The sequence below is a fragment of the Stegodyphus dumicola genome, chromosome 3 (assembly GCF_044657685.1).
Source record: "Stegodyphus dumicola isolate Sdum_Otavi_A_Nest chromosome 3, ASM4465768v1".
Classification (NCBI taxonomy): domain Eukaryota; kingdom Metazoa; phylum Arthropoda; class Arachnida; order Araneae; family Eresidae; genus Stegodyphus; species Stegodyphus dumicola.
Window position 1 is genome coordinate 30,901,083 of NC_140770.1, and position 19,261 is coordinate 30,920,343.

Sequence of the window (19,261 nt, forward strand, 5' to 3'; positions counted from 1 at the left end):
TATTCCTCCTTCCAAAAGCATGGCTTTGTGGTGTAAAGGTGGCTTCCAGCATGGCTTCTTGGTGTAATAGAACACTTGGCGCGTATTCGAGAGGTCCAAGTTCGAGTCCCGGTGAGGGCACTGCTCATTTTTCATTTCCTACGTCAAAAATCCTAACTACTGTACAAAAATATATATCATAAAAACTTTCATAAGCTACCTTTTGTCCCCTCAAAATAATTTATATACATAAGTTATTTTGATAGAACACTTCAGCATTATATCACGAAATTGAGCATACTCAAATTACACACATCTACTGCATCTCATTGTTATTGCCAGATCTGTAAATTTTATTTCTAATCTATAAAATTCGGTTTTAACAATCTCTGACTTACCAATTCTTGTAGGCGTGTTTCAACACTTTCTGGAGAATTCCCGGAGATGGAAAGTGTTTATTCTGGCATGATCTAAAACTAGCTCCAGTAAATAAGTAGAATAAAATTCACTTACTCGATAGCGAAGATGTTCCTCATCTCCATCTGGAGCTTCTAATTTTCACGTAAATTATTCATATTTTTCACCAAAAGAGTATACGGCGTAATACAAGGAAGTAAATAACCAAGCGATGCAGACAAAGATGAAAGTTGGCGTGCAACGTAAAACGAATTTTCATAATACATTTCCGGAAATAACGCGCGTGTTCAGTTTTACTAATGAAACTTCCGTGTATGGAAACTGAAATGGATTTTAGAATTTTGCTCATCGTGCAGAGATATGACAAAAGTGAAACGTCTAATAACTACATCTTTCCTTCGATGGGAAATCCATACAATGTATTAACGAATTGTTCTTAAAAATGGCTTTAAATAGCACTTCGCTTAGTAAATGCAGGTGGATAAGTGTTTTCCCATTTCCGACGTCCAATAGATTATCATTAACTTGAATTATTAATCCCACAAGAGCTTCCAGCCAAAATTCCTTTAGATTTCGTTAGAAATGTTTACATTAAAAATTTAAAAATAGGCATGATATAAGGGATTTCTCCCGCCTTCTTAGCATGCCTTCGTAGTGTAGTGATCAGCACACTCGGCGCGTATTCGACAGGCCCATGGTTCGATTCCCGGAGAGGCCGTTGCTCATTTTTAATCTCTCCGGCTTCGAAATAACCTAATGTCTCTACAGTGACGCCCGAACTAAAAGGGTGGTGGATGATGATTTTCCCCACCAGGATTAGGCGACTGGGTCACCTAATCTCCAGTCACCTTTTAAAGCGGGAGTATATATGGGATTTTTCCCGCTTTCTTAGCATGCCTTCGTAGTGTAGTGGTCAGCACATTTGGCGCGTATTCGAGAGGCCCGTGGTTCGATTCCAGGCGAGGGCGTTGCTCATTTTTCCCCACTTCTGCTTCAAAAATATCCGATTTGAAGAATTCTGGCACTAAAATACACCCAAACCTAAAACGGATGTACTGGATTTGTATAATACAAATATTAACGTCTTTCATTTAACTATATCAGTGATATAGACTTTAACCAGAGGTAAAAACATTGTATTATTAATAACCGTAAGCAGCATTTTAAAATCTCTAATCTTGTCAGATTCAATAAACTCTAATTTTGTCACGTTCAGTTCATTCTTCACATTTCTAGCATGTCACATTCTAACTTTGTCGCAGCTACGCACAATTCGAATTTGTCAGATAAATAAATCTTAAATGGCGTAGATTGGCTACGATTTTCAAAATTAAAAGTGAGTCACCTGACGTCATTGCTTAGATGTTTAAAGTTCCAAATTCAATTATAATTAGCATTTTACTTTTTTTTTTTTTTTTTTTTTGTATTTTATACAACATCACAATATACACTGAAGTGACAAAAGTCATGGGATACCTCCTAATATTTTGTCGGTGCTCCTTTTGCCCGGCGAAGTGCAGCAACTCGACGTGGCATGAACTCAACAAGTCGTTGGAAGTCCCCTGCAGGAATATTGAGCCATGCTGCCTCTATAGACGTCCATAATTGTGAAAGTGTTGAGGGTGCAGAGTTTTGGGCACGAACTGACCTCTCGATGATGTTCCATAAATGTTCTTTGGGATTCATGTCGGGCGATCTAGGTGGCCAGATCATTCGCTGGAATTGTCCAGAATGTTCTTCTAACCAATCGCGAACAATTGGGCCCGGTAACATGGCGCATTGTCATCCATAAAAATCCCATGGTTGTTTGAGTACGTGAAGTCCATGAATGGCTGTAAGTGATCTCCAAGTAGCTGAAGGTATCCATTTCCAGTCAATGATCGGTTCAGTTGCACCAGAGGACAGAGTCCATGCCATGTAAAAACATCCCAGACCATTATGGAACCACCACCAGCTTGAACAGTGCCTTGTTGACAACTTGGGTCCATGGCTTCGTGGGGTCTGCGCCACACTCGAACCCTACCATCAGCTCTTACCAACTGAATTCGTGACTCATCTGACCAAGCCACGGTTTTCCATTCGTTTAGGGACCAACCGATATTCTCACGAGCCCACGAGAGTCGCTGCAGGCGATGTCGTGCTGTCAGTAGAGGCACTCGAGTCGGTCTTCTGCTGGCATAGCCCAAGGAAGACACATTTCGCCGCACTCTCCTATCGGACACGTCCCTCGTACGTCCCACATGGATTTCTGCGGTTATTTGACGCAGTGTTGCTTGTCTGTGAACAATGACAACTCTACGCAGACGTCGCTGGTCTCGGTCGTTAAGTGCAGGTGGTCGGCCACTGCGCTATCCATGGCAGGATGTTATGCCTGAAATTAGATACTCTCGGCACACTCTTGACACTGTGGATCTCGGAATGTTGAATTCCCTAACGATATCCGAAATGGAATGACCCATGCGTCTAGCTCCAACTACCATTCCGCGTTCAAAGTCTGTTAATTCTCGTCGTGCGGCCATAATCACGTCAAAGCCTCTTCACATGAATAACTTAAACACAAATGAAAGCCCTGCTAAAGCACTTCGCATTTATACATTTTCTACGCGATACTACTGCCATCTGTATATTTGCATATTGCTATCCCATGACTTTTGTCACTTCAGTGTAATTGCACAGTTACAAAATGCTTATTAAGAAGTTCTCCTTCCGATTCAGTCTGTCGCTCTCAAGCTAATCTCTGAATTCAAGACACTACTTTCTTCCCGTACAGACAGGATATATATATAGCTTTAAAATACCTTCGTGAGTATTCCCGAGAAAGCCGCTAAAAATGAGTTAATTTTTTTAAAATTACTCTTGCGATTTTTACAAAACTTGGCATAATTTGAGTGGTAGAATCGAAATATGGGAAAAAGTAGACAGTTATATCATTGCAGAAAAAGTTCGATCTTGTGTCAAAATACCCATGCTAGAAAAATAACTACCGTATTTGCCGGCGTATTAGACGCACCGGCTTATAAGACGCAAGCCCTTTTATACACATTTTTGAAAGATAAAACCTTATTACTGCACAAAACTTTATTATTATTCAATAATTTTCCTTCATATCTGTCTGGCAGCCTTTGCGATATTTTTGGTTTTAGTCCGCATACATAGCTGGTTTCTCTTCATGAATCTTGAACACCATGATGTTGATTCAGTAAAATCGACAATCTCTCTATCAGTCGCTATCTCTTTCGCTTGATGAATAATCATTTTTGTAGAGATTGAAAGTTTCTGTGGTTCTATTCTGTGGTCTAAAACCCAAATATTCAGCTTAGCCTCAAGTTCAGGCCATTGTGCAGTTCCCCTTCGTAGGTTATGGTAACTGTGAGTTGCATTTTTTAGATTCTCTTCCTGATTCTGCCAATTTTTTATCATTTTCTCAGTTGGAGGTGGCCCGAATGCCTCTATGCAGCCCTGTTTCCATGTTTTTTAGCATATACGCAATCGCACGTAGCTTGTACACTATGCTATAGCAATGCCGACGTTGTTTTTTGAGCCATAACTTGCCAACAAATTAAAAAAGTAATTCAACAGTAGAAATTTCACGCATTTAAAAGTCGTTCACAAAAATTTGAAAGTTTAATCGAACCCAGCTATGATCGTTCGATCACAGCACATGCGCATTCACTGAACTCTACGTAACTGTAATATTCCCACACTCCGCAAGGAAAGAAGAAAAAATATCGCATAACTCCGATTAATCTAAGTATCGAGTATAAGACGCACCTCGTTTTCAGACCCATTTTCAAAGAAAATAAAAAATCTGATGTGTACACCACATGATTTCCTTTTACGGAATATTAAATTATACGCATTTTTCTTGCACTTCATTTAAACTTATTAGATTAAATTAAATCTACTTCGCCGACAGCACATAAACCACAATAGAATAAAGGCATTCTTTAAAATTCCCTCTAGTATTTGTTTACCATAGCGATACTCTGGCGCTAGATCCACTTAACAGTATTATATTTCGTTCATATTATAACTCATAATGCACAAAATTTATATCATTTAAAGAATAGAATTAACTAATCGTTGCCACATGTTCTATTCAAATACTATAATAAAGCTAGAAGGATGTATAAAAGAAATTAAGCGAATAAAACAAAAAAGAAACAGTTTTTCACAGACGATTGAGTATTTCTCATTCAATTAATTCAGTTCTCGCTAAGGCAAAAATACATAAAAACTCAAAATATCTATATTAAAAATTACGAAGTAAATCTTAAACACTTATTTCCTCGAAAAAATTCCAGAAAGGATTAAGCATGATTTAATTGGCAATAATAAATGAAGGTGTTATCTTCGTTGTTGCGAAGCTACGTTTCTCTACATTGGCAACAAATCCACTGCTGTTTCAATTGTAAACAATCAATGGCCGCCATGAAAAAAGGCTTAGCGGCACTTAACCAACATTAAAATTGTTGATAATTCTAAAAATATTGCATACAGATTTACCAAAGTCATAAAAACCTTAACGGGAAGATAAAAACAACATAATTCAATTATTTTTACAGCAAAAAATGTACAATTTACAAACATATAAGAGTAAAGAAACTGAGATCACTGAGCCGGGTAACAGAGTGGATATGTATGTAAATATATTTATATACGTTTGGCGCGGCCGATTGCAACCACAATACGAGGTGGACATCTACATGTTATAGCAGTCCTATATACAAAATTTCAACGTTCTGAGGCTACTCCTTTTTGAGTTATGCGAGATACGTACGTACGTTCATACGTTCGTACAGACGCCACGAAAAATTCTCTTCAGAATTCATTTTAAAGCAGTTTTATAATGTTTTTTGGAGGAAACAAGTCTTTTATTCTGTCCTTACGTAGACATATTACGCAAAAAACATCGTTAAATTGCATTCGATAGCGGTCAAAATGGATATTTTCGTTCAAATATGCAGCCTGAAACTTTTCGTGATTACAATACTTCCTTTTTACTTCGTACAAGGAAGTAAAAAGTGCGTTTTATACGCCGGCAGATACGGTATATATAAATCTGATATATATCCTAAGTCGCTCGAGACATGAATAATGCAAGTTAAATTTCGTTAATCGGCTCAGTTAGAACGGGAGATATAGAACTATTCCCACTACTATCCCCCCCCTTTTCTGTGCAAGGATACATGGCCGCATTGGAAATCTATGAAATAAAAGGACTGATTGGTTGGAAGAACAAGCTACAAACCTTCAACGACCTCAAGCCGGAGTCATTTTTCAAGAAACAGAGCTGAAATGAAACCTTTTCGAGTGGAATTAATTATACAGAAATTCCTATACTGTGACTTAATTATTTTTTCTTTCTGTTTCTCGCAGACTAAATAATAAAAAATTTTCTGCAATTCTGAAATTGCTAAAATTCCAACTGGGCACGGTCAAAATTATACCTGATGAGATTTGGGCTATTTAATACAGACAGATTTGTACTTCTGTAGCTTCAGAGAAAGAGTCCCAAAATGTCGAAAAGTTAATATTCTACTAACCAAAGCTTACAGAAGGAAAGAACTCATTTCTTAGTTAAACTCTTTACTTTCCCTTCTCCGTTTTATTCAAGCTAAGATGGCATTCTGTTCTTTTTGTATATTTCTTTCTTACGCTCATCTGTGAACTTGTAACTTTAATTTGTGCTGTGTAGTTGTATTGCTTTTCAATTACCTCTGTAAGCCTTGTGTAACATTAAGGTGCAGAAGGAGTTTTAATGTTCTTAAAAAAGTTGACAATATAAAAACTATCTTTTAGTTGAAGTACTAACAAACAAGCTGAATTCCTTCACACTTAATAAAAATTACATCCAATATAACCTTTGCCAGTAATGCCCAGTTATTCAAATGCAGTACTTCTTAATCTATTGGAACGGTTGTCAAAGAATCTTTTCGGGATATTTTCTGCAACAACAGCACGCGATAATAGTTAAAGCACACTTAAGAAAGGAATTTGTATGGAATATCTGTAATTATCTATATTAGAAGTACTCAAAATTTTGACTAATGCGTACCATCTAAACAAAAATTTAAAACCTTTAGAACCACTACTACAAAGTACTACTACCACCACCACCGCTCTTGAACAAAGCTCAGAGCGCATAAATTTACGAGTGTCATAGAAAAGATCTGATGTGTACACCACATGACTTCCTTGTACAGAATATTAAATTATACGCATTTTTTTCTTGAATTTCATTTAAATTGATTGGATTGGATTAAATCTACTTCGTCGACAGCGCATAAACCACAAAAGAATAAATGCACTCTTTAAAATTCATTATATTTGCTTACTATAACCACACTCTGAATGCACAAAATTTATATCATTTGAAGAATTATCGTTGCCACATGTTCTATTTCAAATACTATAATAAAGCTAAAACGATGTATGAAAGAAATTAAGTAAACAAAACAGAAAAGAAACAGTTTTTCACAGACGATTTAGTATTTCTCATTCAATTAATTCAGTTCTCACTTCGCGACAAGGCAAAAATACATAAAAACTCAAAATATCTGCATTAAAAATTACGAAGTAAATCTTAAACATTTATTTACTCGAAAAAATTCCAGAAAGGATTAAACATGATTTAATTCGCAATAATAAGTGAAGGCGTTATTTTTGTGTTGCGAAGCTTAGTCTCTCTAGATTGGCAACAAATTTACAATTCTGCTGTTTCAAATGTAAACAAATATGTCCGCCATGTTATTTAAAACTTAATCGCACTTAAACAGCTTTTAAATTGTTGATAATTGTACAAAATTGCTTCCAGAATTACGAAAGACATAAAAACCTTAATCGGAAGATAAAAACAACGTAATTCAATCATTTTTAAAGCAAAAAATTTACAATTTACAAACATATAAGAGTAAAGAAACTGAGATCACTGAGTCGGGTAACAGAGTGGATATATAGTATATAAATATATATTTATATACGTTTGGTGCGGCCGATTGCAACCAAAATACGAGGTGCACATCTACATGTTATAGCAGTCCTATATACAAAATTTCAACGTTCTGAGGCTACTCGTTTTTGAGTTATGCGAGATACGTACGTACGTACGCACGTATGTACATACGTTCGTACAGACGCCACAAAAAATTCTCTTCAGAATTAATTTTAAAGCAGTTTTATAATTTTTTTGAAGGAAAAGAGTATTTTATTCTGTCCTTACGTACAGATATCACGCAAAAACATCGTTAAATTGCATTCGATAGCGGTCAAAATGGATATTTTCGTTGAAATGTGTTGCCTGAAACTTTTCGCGATTACAATACTTCCTTTTGACTTCGTACAAGGAAGTAAAAAAATCAGGATGTTGGGAGTTTAATTTTTGAATTTAATCATTAAAAATACTTTTTGCTTCTTTGCGTATCATCTATTTCTCTCTTGCGTACCACCAGTTGAGAACTCCTGATCTATATCCTTCCATAATAATGTTTCGATTGTTGTGAAAATAAATTTAAATACAAGTATTTGTAAGCGATGGAAATCAGAAGTTTTTATTTATATTTTAAATCTGTTATGACTTGGGATGTTGCGATATGCTAAACTTATTTGATTTAAAAACATTTACTATCAGGCGTATGTTGTACAATAGCGTTATGCAATGATTGTCATGATATGACTTCCAGGATGATGACTGATATGACTTCTTCTGATAAGACTACTCCAGAAGACTGCTGCAATGCCTGGAGAAAATTTACTGCTTTTAGATGTTTGGTTTATATATATATAAGCTGCATAAAATTACATAAAAAAACTCCATTTGAACATTTTTGGAAGGTTTCGATGTTAAAAGAGAATTAAATGGCTGTTTCGCACCTTCAGTGGGATTGGTTGTAAAGTATTCATTTGCTACATTTGCTAAAGTTTCCGTAGAGGCGGTAATTAAATCAGCTAGCTATATATTTCTGCCCAATATTTCAGCATGCATTTTCTATCGAATTTCGAGTTAATAAAAATGTTATCAAGAGTTAAATATTGCAATATAATTTTTACTTATCTTATTAATAGTTCTCAGAATAGCTTTGTGGGTAATTTACTGATATTTTGACAAAACACGCATGAGTGTTTATAATTTTTAAAAATTACCCATTAAGGGATTTTTAGCTCAAAGGAGCAATTTGCCCAGATGGATTATTAATTTCGTTTTAGACTTTGCGTTGATTCACTATAAATATCGGTTCACTTTTCAAACTGTTGCCACCAAATATTAGAGCCCTGTATTGTATTTAAAGAAATTAAATACTGAAGAATCTGCATAAATGTAGGTATGTTTCTCGCATTATGATAGAACAACGGTATAACCCTACAGCCTTTAAATCTTGAATAACGTAATTATCCAGCGTATATGGGCATCTGGTAGTCGAATTTGGAATTTGTTTTACTATCTAGTTCATATTTTGTCCGACATTAAAGAATTTTTGATTAAGAAACTCAACGATTACAAAGCAAGCAATGGCAACACTGTACGGGAAAAAATATCCAGCGCGCGAGGCTGTGTATCGGAAATTCTAAAGATGTGCTCATTTTAAAATTATTTTGCGATATTGCTGTTGGACTGAACTGTGTAATAACACACAAAATGTTAAAAAAACACCCCTTTAGACATAATGTAAAATCGGAAAACTATATTTTTTCCTATTATTATCATTGCCAAAAAAAAATAATAGGATTTATCTTATACAATAATAAGCTAATTAGATTACTTAAAAATACGATCTGTGATAACTTTTCATCCTCCTTCTCTTCAGTTTTTAATTTTTTTATTTATATATATTTTTGGTAATATGCATTGAAAACACTCTTACATTTAAACGTAATTTTAGAGATATATGGAGAAAAGGTAATTACAGAAAACATATTTTCTTTTACAGGCAAAGCTTTTACTAAACACATATTAAAACGAGGTGGATTATCATATATTCGAAAAATCATAGAAACATTAACAAAACTAAGTCATTTGGGGAGAGGGAGGAAGAAAAAAAGATAAAATTACAAACATTTAAACGAAGAAAACTTAAAGCCGACTCGCTAGTTAGCCAGTTCGAATAAACTTAAGTGTTTTTAATTTATTTAAGGAAACTTTTTCAAAATATGAAACGCGTCTTCATGAGTTAACCTCCAAAGACTATTATAGACTAAAGATAATGGTTCAGTTGACGAAACTGAATAGTGTCAACGGCCGGTAATTTGCAGAAAATGATTAGAATGATTTATAAAGAACACGAAGGCAATGGAGCATTTAATTGGTTTTGCCATTATCTTTCACTTATCTACATTAACATTTCCTAAGGCGTCCTTTATGTTTGTGTAGTAAGCTGAGTAAACTTATCGTTTACACTTGAATTCATGTTATCTATGGAAAACATTACGCCGGCACTTGAGGCATAACCCTAGCTTCCTAGGAAACTGATGACATGGAGAAAAATATTTTTTCGTATATTTAAAAATAGGAAAAAAAAGGGGGGAAAGGGGGAAAAAATCTTAAAGGTTTTCAGATTTTAAGCTACGTCCAAAGGGGCTATATTTTCTAACATTTTGTGTGTTACGTTTATTTATTAAATATCATGTTCTTCGCACTTAAACCATAAAATTCAGTTCAAGAGCAATATCGCAAAACAGTTTTAAATTGAGCATATCTTTAGAATTTCCGGGTACGCAGTCTCGCACGCTGGAGATAAAAATGTTTTCTCTGAACAACGTTGCCATAGCTCGCTTTGAAATCTTTGAGTTTTTTAATCAAAAATTCGTTAAAGTTTTATAAAATATGAAATCGATAATAAAACGAATTCCAAATTTCAAATTTGGTCTTCCAGATGTCCATATTCTCAGTAGGATTATGTTATTCAAAATTGGATGGCTCTAGGTACCATTGTTTTATCACAATGCGAGAAACATACATACATTTATGCAGATTCTTCATTATTTAATTTCTTCAAATATAATACAGGGCGATAATATTTGGTGGCAACAGTTTGAAAAGTGAAACGGGCATTCAGAGTGATTCGCCGCCAAATCGCAAAACGAAAGCAATAGTCCCTCAGGGACAAAGCCTCTTTGGACTAATAATTCAGGTTCTGTTAAAAATTACAATGTCTGGAAATTCTGAATTATAAATGAGCGAGCAACAGAAAAATTATGTAAAAACTAAGGAAAGCCACTAAGTCTTCATCATATCGTCTTCGATAAATTGAAAATTTTTTAAAAACTTCAGAAAGACTTCTTGATTTTATAAAAATGTAATGAAATATGGAAAAACAATCACAACAAATAAAATGTGAAAGCTTTCAGATTTTATATTATGCCCAAAAGGACTTTTTTTAAAGTTTCGGATGTTACATTTATTTATTAAATATCAAATTCCATATTCTCCCTTAAAAACCATAAAATTTCTTCTCAACAACAATATCACAAAACAATGAAAAAAAAAAAACATATCTTTAGAATTTCCGATACAAAGTCTCGCGACCGGAAATAAAAATACGGTGTACGGTGTTGCCATTGCTCGCTTTGAAATCATTGAGTTTGTTAATCAAAAATTCGTTAAAGTTTTACAAAGTATGAAACAGATAATAACACAAATTCCAAATTTGGGTTTCCAGATGCCCATTTCGGGTGCAGGACTACGTTATTCAAAATTCGATGGCTCTAGGTACTGTTGTTTTTCGACAATGCGAGAAACATACATACATTCATGCAGATTCTTCATTATTTAATTTCTTTAAATATAATACAGGGCTTTAATATTTGGTGGCAACAGTCTGAAAAGTGATACCACTTTTATAATGAACTAATGCAAAATGACAAAACGAAATTAATAAGCCTTCTAGGCTAACGTCCTTTGGACTAATAAAATTATTAGCGAAAATATACTGCATATTTCTTAATTTTATACATGAAATAAATATCGGAATCCTTCCAATTATGGAAATGTCTAATTCTTGAGCGAGTTTTAGAGTAGTGCTTAGTCTGAAGATAATTTTCTGGCTGCAAAGGATTTGTATCATTTTAGGTCTCCACCAACGAAAAGATTGACGTGACATAAGTTATGGAGCAGCAATATTATTGGATAGTGAAAGAATGCTGTATATAATTCTAGACATTTATAGTATAGAACACGCTTTCATACTTAGGCTATTGACTGCTAATATATTCTTTTCTACTCCCACACAATGGAGATATAACTGTCAACATTTTCAAAATTTCAAGTTAGGAAGTTTCTTGTTGTATTTTGATCGTTGTTTCAGATTTGGGTACTTTTCCGTTTTGCCGGCACAAGCGATAAAATCGCCAGTAATGGTACAGCTGGTGCCAAACGGAATATCGTCGCTGGTAACCTTTTACACCTCATTTTCAAAACAAGTAGCGGCCATTTCTTATCAGATTGATTGTTTCTTTCAATACTGTCATACAATTACATAGAAATTTTACAAGATAGTTGAATTTTATGCCTTAAGACCATTCGCGGTAATTGAATCAATTAGGATGCAATCACAACACTCATCCGAAGGCAAAAATATAGAAAAGGTAAAGTCAAGTGTTAAATTCATCAATCCTAATGAGAATGCACTCGCGAAGTAAAGAACTGCGGTTTTACATAATTTCTGAGTAAGCTATTCGTACGAGTTGAAATAATTCTTGCATTTAAACTTGTATTCCAAATTAAGATTAACTTGAAATTAATGTAAATAATTACTGAGAGAACTCGACTTTTGTAGCGTAGTTTACGTGAGATGAGATCACTCGGGGTCACGTGATATGAACCGGCGAATCAGGATGTTGAACCGTGAAAGCATAGTAAATTATTAACCTAGTCTCTTTTTACAAATTTTTTTATCTTTATTTATTGGTTTTTTAGAAAACTTTAAACGATATTAAAATGTTTCTGCCTTCAAAATAAAAAATTCTTAGAACTAACATTTGTTAACATTTTTTATGTGTATATTGTATGTTGTCGCCAATAAAGTCTGCTTGGCGAGATTTGCGCCGGCGAAACGGAAAAGTACCCAGATTTGAATTTCAGATATTTTAATAAGAACGAAATATCAGGAACTGCGCTTGAAAAACAATAACATTCAATCACTCTAAAGAAATAAATGAGATTCTCGCATGAAGACCAAGCTGTTCAAGTTTTTCTAATTTTAATTGACAACACATCTCATACATAGACATATATTAGACTGAAATATAATCCAAGTATAATTAATCAGACTGTAGAGACATTAGGTATTTTTTGAAAGCACGAGAGATAAAAAATGAGCAATGCCCTCGTCGAGACTCGAACCACGGATTTTTCGAATACGCACCTATCGTGCTGACCATTACACCACAAAGGCATGCTAAGAATGCGGGAGAAATAACCTTATAAGGTAATGCGAGAAAAGAATGAACTAAACTTATTAAGCAAAAAATATCCGTTACATTCAGAATTCTAAAGATTTATTTTCATAAACATTTATTGCAAGGCCTGCCGGGAAAATATATCAGACGACTGCAAACGCACGCTCGTTAGTGATCACATGATCATTTTATTTTCAACAGCATTTGAATAGAAATAAGGATTATTGACAGGGGAAATTTTATTTTATTACCTTTAAATTCCAAGAATTCACGAAATTCATAAACTTCAACGCTTTTAAATACTTTCGAAGTTTGCACCTGATCAGGCCACATTTGCTTGACGATATCCCTGAATGGAAGCAATCATTTGCATGCAAATCATCAAGTCAAATCAAAGTTGTTGATCAGCTTCAGTTCAGGGCAGAAGACTTTTACATGCGTACAGAGTTTAAGATCCAATCGAAGACTTTTTACACACTGATATATTACATACTTGCAACATCTATTCCACACCACAGGTAAAAATAATATAAGTTGGGAAAAGCCATATCAAGATCTGAAATGTTTTACTGTTTAAAATAACCAACTGTCTTAGCTTTTCTTTTCAATCCTTATTTCTATTCAAATGCTGTTGAAAATAAAATGATCATGTGATCACTAACGATCGTGCGTTTGCAGTCGTCTGATATATTTTCCCGGCAGGCCTTGCAATAAATGTTTATGAAAATAAATCTTTAGAATTCTGAATGTAACGGATAATTTTTGCTTACTAAGTTTAGTTCATGCTTTTTAATTAATTTTTAAAAATTTAATTGAAGTGCTCGATGTTATAAAACAATATCGCTATATCACCGTACTCCGTTGCTCCATTTACTGAATTTTTCAACCTAGAACTGAAGCTTAAAGAGGTAAACTAGCTCTAATAATGAATGACATGGCGATCTGAATATCAATTCAAAGATTTACTTAATAGATATTCGGAAACAAAAATGATTCGGGAAACATTAATTCTTACTTACTCCATCGATCATAAACTTCAGAATTCTTAAACTTAAATGTACTGAACTGTTAACGTTTTCCCCTTTATTTTTATCTTAAGAATGACTGTCAAAGGTAAAAACGAGAGTTTTCTAAAAGAAAAATAGAAGTGAAAATTATCATCAAGATAATCAGTGACTGATAAAAATGAAAACGTCATTTTTTTTAATCTAATCTTCCTCTCCTCCCTTTTCAGTGCAGTTCCCCATTGTTGCAACAACCTTCAGAACGAAACCTTTTTTTTTTTTTTTTTTTCTGTGACTTTAATCGTGAGTATACTGTTACTTTAATGTTTTTACTACATAAAAATAGCATTGTCAATAGTTTTAATCTTTCATGTGCGCATGCTAACTAAAGAATGAAATAAAAAGGTAAAAAATATATTAAATACGTTTTACGTTTTTTATTTAGCAGAATAAAGCTGTTATATGGAAACGCGATTTTGCGTTATTTCAATTTTCATTCGAGTCCGTTGCCATTCGGAAAAAAGAAATACTTTTATCTTTCAGATTTAATCAGTCTGTTTTTTATTAAAAAATAAAATGCATTTTATTCAGAATGCATATAATCAAAAGACATTCAATATTTTCCCCGAGTCAATCCAAATGCATATTTATCTAGTATCCCATAAAATGTTTCGCTATTCCCCCTAGGCTTTCCCTAGCGATAACTTCTACTGATAAACCATATTGAAAATTAAAAGTAGTTAGTTAATATCTTAACATCTTCATTAAAAATTGAAGAATATAGATAATCATCAAACATCAAATACAGTTAAAACTATTTTTGCAATTTAATTTTAATTAGGTCTTCGTAAAAACAAGCAATTCTTCCAGCGTGCAAGAAAGCGGATTTTTAGGTGCACAAAACTGAAAGTTTAATTTTGGTCTCACTCGGCAAAAAGACACTGAAGGTGCAGAAATTAACTTAAGTATAGAGTTAGCAGTACTCTTCTAAGTTTCAAATGTAAACAAATATGGATGCTCTGTGAGGCTTAGTCGCACTTAAACAACTTTTAAATTGTCGATAATTCTATAAATATTGCATGCAGATTAACTAAAAGCATAAAATCCTTAGCTGGGATATAAGAAGAACATAATTTAATCACTTTTAAAGGAAAAAATGCACAATTTATCGGCATATAAGAATAAAAGAAACTGAGCTCACCGAGTCGAACAACAGAGTGAGTATATATATGTAAGATATAACAAAATACGATGGCTGCTTAATCGGCGACCTCAGAATTAACTATTCTAGTTTTGGTGTTCTCCCCCCTAAATTCCTCTGTTCTCCCCAATTTGAGATCCTTCCGTGTTACATAATAACTTAAAATTAACCAATCATAGCTTGTCTCTACAATTGCACCGTGTTAGATAATAACCTAAAATTAACCAAGCATAGCTTGTCCCTATAATTGCTCCGTGTTACATAATAACCTAAATTAACCAATCATAGCTTGTCTCTACAGTTGCATCTACTTCGGTATAAATACCGCTCGCAAGAAATTATGTCATTCTTTTCCTAGCTTCGCCAGTGTTAACATATCCCCGCTGCTAAGTCCACGTGCCTAAAATAAAGTCGTATCTCTCGACCTGTGTATATATATAAAAAAAAAAAAAAAAAAAAAAAAAAAAAAAAATATCGCATTTCATTATGGTTGGATAAATGTCTACTAAAATGGTTTTACATGCGTGAAAATAAAGATCGGGACTTCTTCAAAATACATTTGTGTCGGCGTCATCTTTTCCTCTTTCCACTCAGCCATCTAAGACTGCAAGCTGTTAATGTATCCGGATTTCTCCTACCCATTACATTGTTTCTCTCACACACACACATATATACTTTTGGTGAGGTCGATTGCAACCAAAACGGGAGGTGCACAACTACATGTTATAGCAGTCGTATATACTAAACTTCAACGTCTTGAGGCTACTCGTTTTTGAGTCATGCAAAATACATACTACGTACATAACACATCACGAAAAAATCTCTTCTAAAGCCATTTGAAATCTATTTTATAATCCGTTTTGGGGAAAAGTCTCCTACATTCTGTCCTTACGTACAGATCGCATGCAAAAAAATCTTTAAATTGCATTCAATAGCGGCCAAAACGAAATTAAATATTTCTAATTATGAAACACAATTAAGGACACTACAGTTAGAGACATTAAACTTATAAGTACAAAGCAGTTAAGGTAATAATATTTTAATTTCAAGTTGCAAAATAATTCTCTGGACAGAACACCATGTTTTTACTTCCTTGTACGAAGTAAAAAGGAAGTATTGTAATCGCGAAAAGTTTCAGGCAGAATATTTCAACGAAAACATCCATTTTGACCGCTATCGAATGCAATTTAACGATGTTTTTGCGTGATATCTTACTTAAGGACGGAATAAAATACTCTTTTCCTTCAAAAAAATTATAAAACTGCTTTAAAATTAATTCTGAAGAGAATTTTTCGTGGCGTCTGTACGAGTGTATGTACGTACGTACGTATCTCGCATAACTCAAAAACGAGTAGCCTCAGAAAGTTGAAATTTTGTATGTAGGACTGCTATAACATGTAAATGTGCACCTCCTATTTTGGTTGCAATCGGCCGCACCTCACGTACATAAATATATTTATAAATATATCCACTCTATTACCCGGCTCAGTGATCTCAGTTTCTTTACTCTTATATGTTTGTAAATTGTACATTTTTTGCTTTAAAAATGATTGAATTATGTTGTTTTTATCTGCCGGTTAAGGATTTTATGCCTTTAGTAAATCTGTGTGCAATATTTTTAGAATTATCAGCAATTTTAAAGTTGTTTTATTGCCGCTAAGCCTGTTTTTAATGGCGGCCATTGATGTTTACATTTGAAACAGGAGACTAGTGGATTTGTTGCCAACCTAGAGAAACTTAGCTTCGCAACAACAAAGATAACGCCTTCATTTATTATTGCCAATTAAATCATGCTTAATCCTTTCTGGAATTTTTTCGAAGAAATAAGCGTTTGAGATTTACTTCGTAATTTTTAATATAGATATTTTTATGTATTTTTGCCTTCTCGCGAAGTGAGAACTGAATTAATTAAATGAGAAATACTCAATCGTCTGTGAAAAGCTGTTTCTTTTTTGTTTTGTTTGCTTAATTTCTTTTATACATAGTTCTAGCTTTATTATAGTATTTGAATAGAACATGTGGCAACGATTAGATAATTCTTTTAATGATATAAATTTTGTGCATTCAGAGTTATAATATGAACGAAATATAATACTGTTAAGTGAAACTAGCGCCAGAGTGTCGCTATGGTAAACAAAGTGAATTTTAAAGAATGCATTTATTCTATTGTGGTTTATGCGCTGTCGGCGAAGTAGGTTTAATTCAATCTAATAAGTTTAAATAAAATGCAAGAAAAAATGCGTATAATTTAATATTCCGTACAAGGAAGTCATGTGGTGTACACATCAGATTTTTTTTTTTACTTGACTCTAACACACAGACTGAAAAGCTATTGTCTGTTAGGCCATCAGTCCCACCGACGACAGCTAGGTGGCGCTTTTCAAAATGTATTATCCGTCTGGTTACACTTTTGCATTTTGTAGCAAAGGTAAAAAAACTTTTAATTTTAAATAAGTTATTAGTAAATTTATCTCTTATAGGAGCCCGAGAACTGCATCAAAGTTAATTTCTTCCAGTTTCTTCATTTCTCTTTATTTTTTCCCCAGTTTCTTCCGGGAAAAGCTGAGCTATAGTTAAGCCGATTGGTTTTTAATATATAATTTCTTAATACATTAAAAAACTTTTTAAAGTCACTATTTTCTAATTATTACTGCTTCATTTATTTTATCATTAAAATGCTTTGCTGATAAAAATATTTATGTATTAAAATACTTTTGCTTGAAAAACATTATATTAAATTACTAAATAATTGCATGTTGTGTGAGTATACAATATACAAAATATAGCTTTCACTTTCAAATTTGAGTTCTCTAATACCCTTGCAGCAGATTTGTTTACTTGGTTTACCGCAAGATTTCACAATTATCTTTAAACACAGCCGTGCCCAAACATTTTAATATTCCAATCAGATAACAGAACTTTGCTCCTAAAACACGTTTTTAGCACTTTCACAATAATACGTAATTTATGAAACTCCTGATTTTCTTCCCACTTTCATTTTTACTTCCGTGTACGAAGTAAAGAAAATATCGTAATCGCGAAAAATTTCGGGTATCACGGAAACATCCATTTTCAGTATATTTTTGGAGTGGGGTTATGACTGTAGGTGCGGACAGAATAAAGGACTCTACCAAAACGGATTATTAGTCCAAAAGGGGCTTCGTCTCTGAAGGACTATTGTTTTCGTTTTGCGATTTTGCGTCGAATAAACGGCGTATCACTTTTCAAATTGTTGCCACCAAATGTTAGAGTCTCCATTATATTTAAAAAAATTAAATAATGAAGAATCTGCATAAATGTATGTACGTTTCTCGCATTGTGATAAAACAACGGTACCTAGAGCCAGCCAATTTTGAATGACGTAATCCTACTGAGAATCGAATTTTTTTATTAATCTATTTCAATTTTTCTAAAACTTTTAACGAATTTTTGATTAACAAACTCAACGATTTAAAAGCGAGCAATGGCAACACTCTACGAGGAAAAGGGGCGAAACCCTTTTTATCTCCAGCCCCCGTGCAGCTGTGTATCGGAAATTCTAAAGATACGCTCATTTAAAAATTATTTTGCGACATTGCTGTTGAACTAAATCTAATGATGGTTTAAGTGCAAAGAACATGATATTTAATAAATAAAGGAAACACGCAAAACGTTAAACAAACACCCCTTTGGACGTAATTTAAAATCTGAAACCTTTCAGATTTTTTTATGACATGGATTTAATGTGGATTCAGAATGGACTTTTTTCCTGACATCTGTACGTATCTCGCGAATAGCGCGATAAGTCATCTCTTACCTCACGATAAGTCAAAAACGATTAGCCTTAGATTTTGTGTGACGGCAGCACGTGCGGACAGAATAAAGGACTCTTTATTCCAAAACGGATTATAAAATGTATTTAATATGCATTCAAAATAGATTTTCTTCCTGACACCTGTTGTACGTACGTATGCATCTCATGTAAGTCAAAAACGATTGGAAGTAGGATTTGGAAGTTTGTATATGGGATTGCTAATCAAGTTTATTAAACTTTCAATATTTTCTAAATTTTTTAAGGAACTTTTGCGAGATTTCTAGGAGATTTCTGAGAAATTTCCTATGGGAATTTTTTTAAAAAATTTTTAAGGAATTAATTTCAAAAAATTTTCACTTAAAAAATTTGGGGAATTCTTTTAAGACTTTTTAAATTTTAAATTTTACTTTAAAACTTTTTTAAATTTTAAGTTTTACATAATTACTTTTTAATTATTTGCAATTTTCAGAAAAA

General features: G+C 33.5%; 1 protein-coding gene and 1 long non-coding RNA gene across 5 annotated transcripts in view; one reads left to right on the top strand and one right to left on the bottom strand.

Moving 5' to 3' along the window:
• The window catches only part of LOC118203352 (uncharacterized), a 168,783-nt gene that overhangs the window by 94,630 nt on the left and 54,892 nt on the right, over positions 1–19,261 (bottom strand). Inside the window, exon 1 of one of the 4 annotated variants that reach the window (XM_085812700.1) lies at positions 13,809–13,909. The exons of 2 other annotated variants lie outside the window; for them this stretch is intronic. In XM_085812700.1, coding sequence (XP_085668826.1) covers positions 13,809–13,813 — 5 coding nt within the window. In that variant the 5' untranslated portion in view covers positions 13,814–13,909. Of the gene's footprint in view, positions 1–492; positions 537–13,808; positions 13,910–19,261 lie in introns of those variants that run through there. One more of the 4 variants, XM_085812698.1, reaches the window with a different exon arrangement.
• LOC146997949 (uncharacterized) overlaps positions 18,822–19,261 on the top strand; it is a 134,485-nt gene continuing 134,045 nt past the window's right edge. The window contains exon 1 of the long non-coding RNA XR_015040169.1: positions 18,822–18,954. This is a non-coding gene — a long non-coding RNA (uncharacterized LOC146997949). The remainder of the gene's footprint in view (positions 18,955–19,261) is intronic.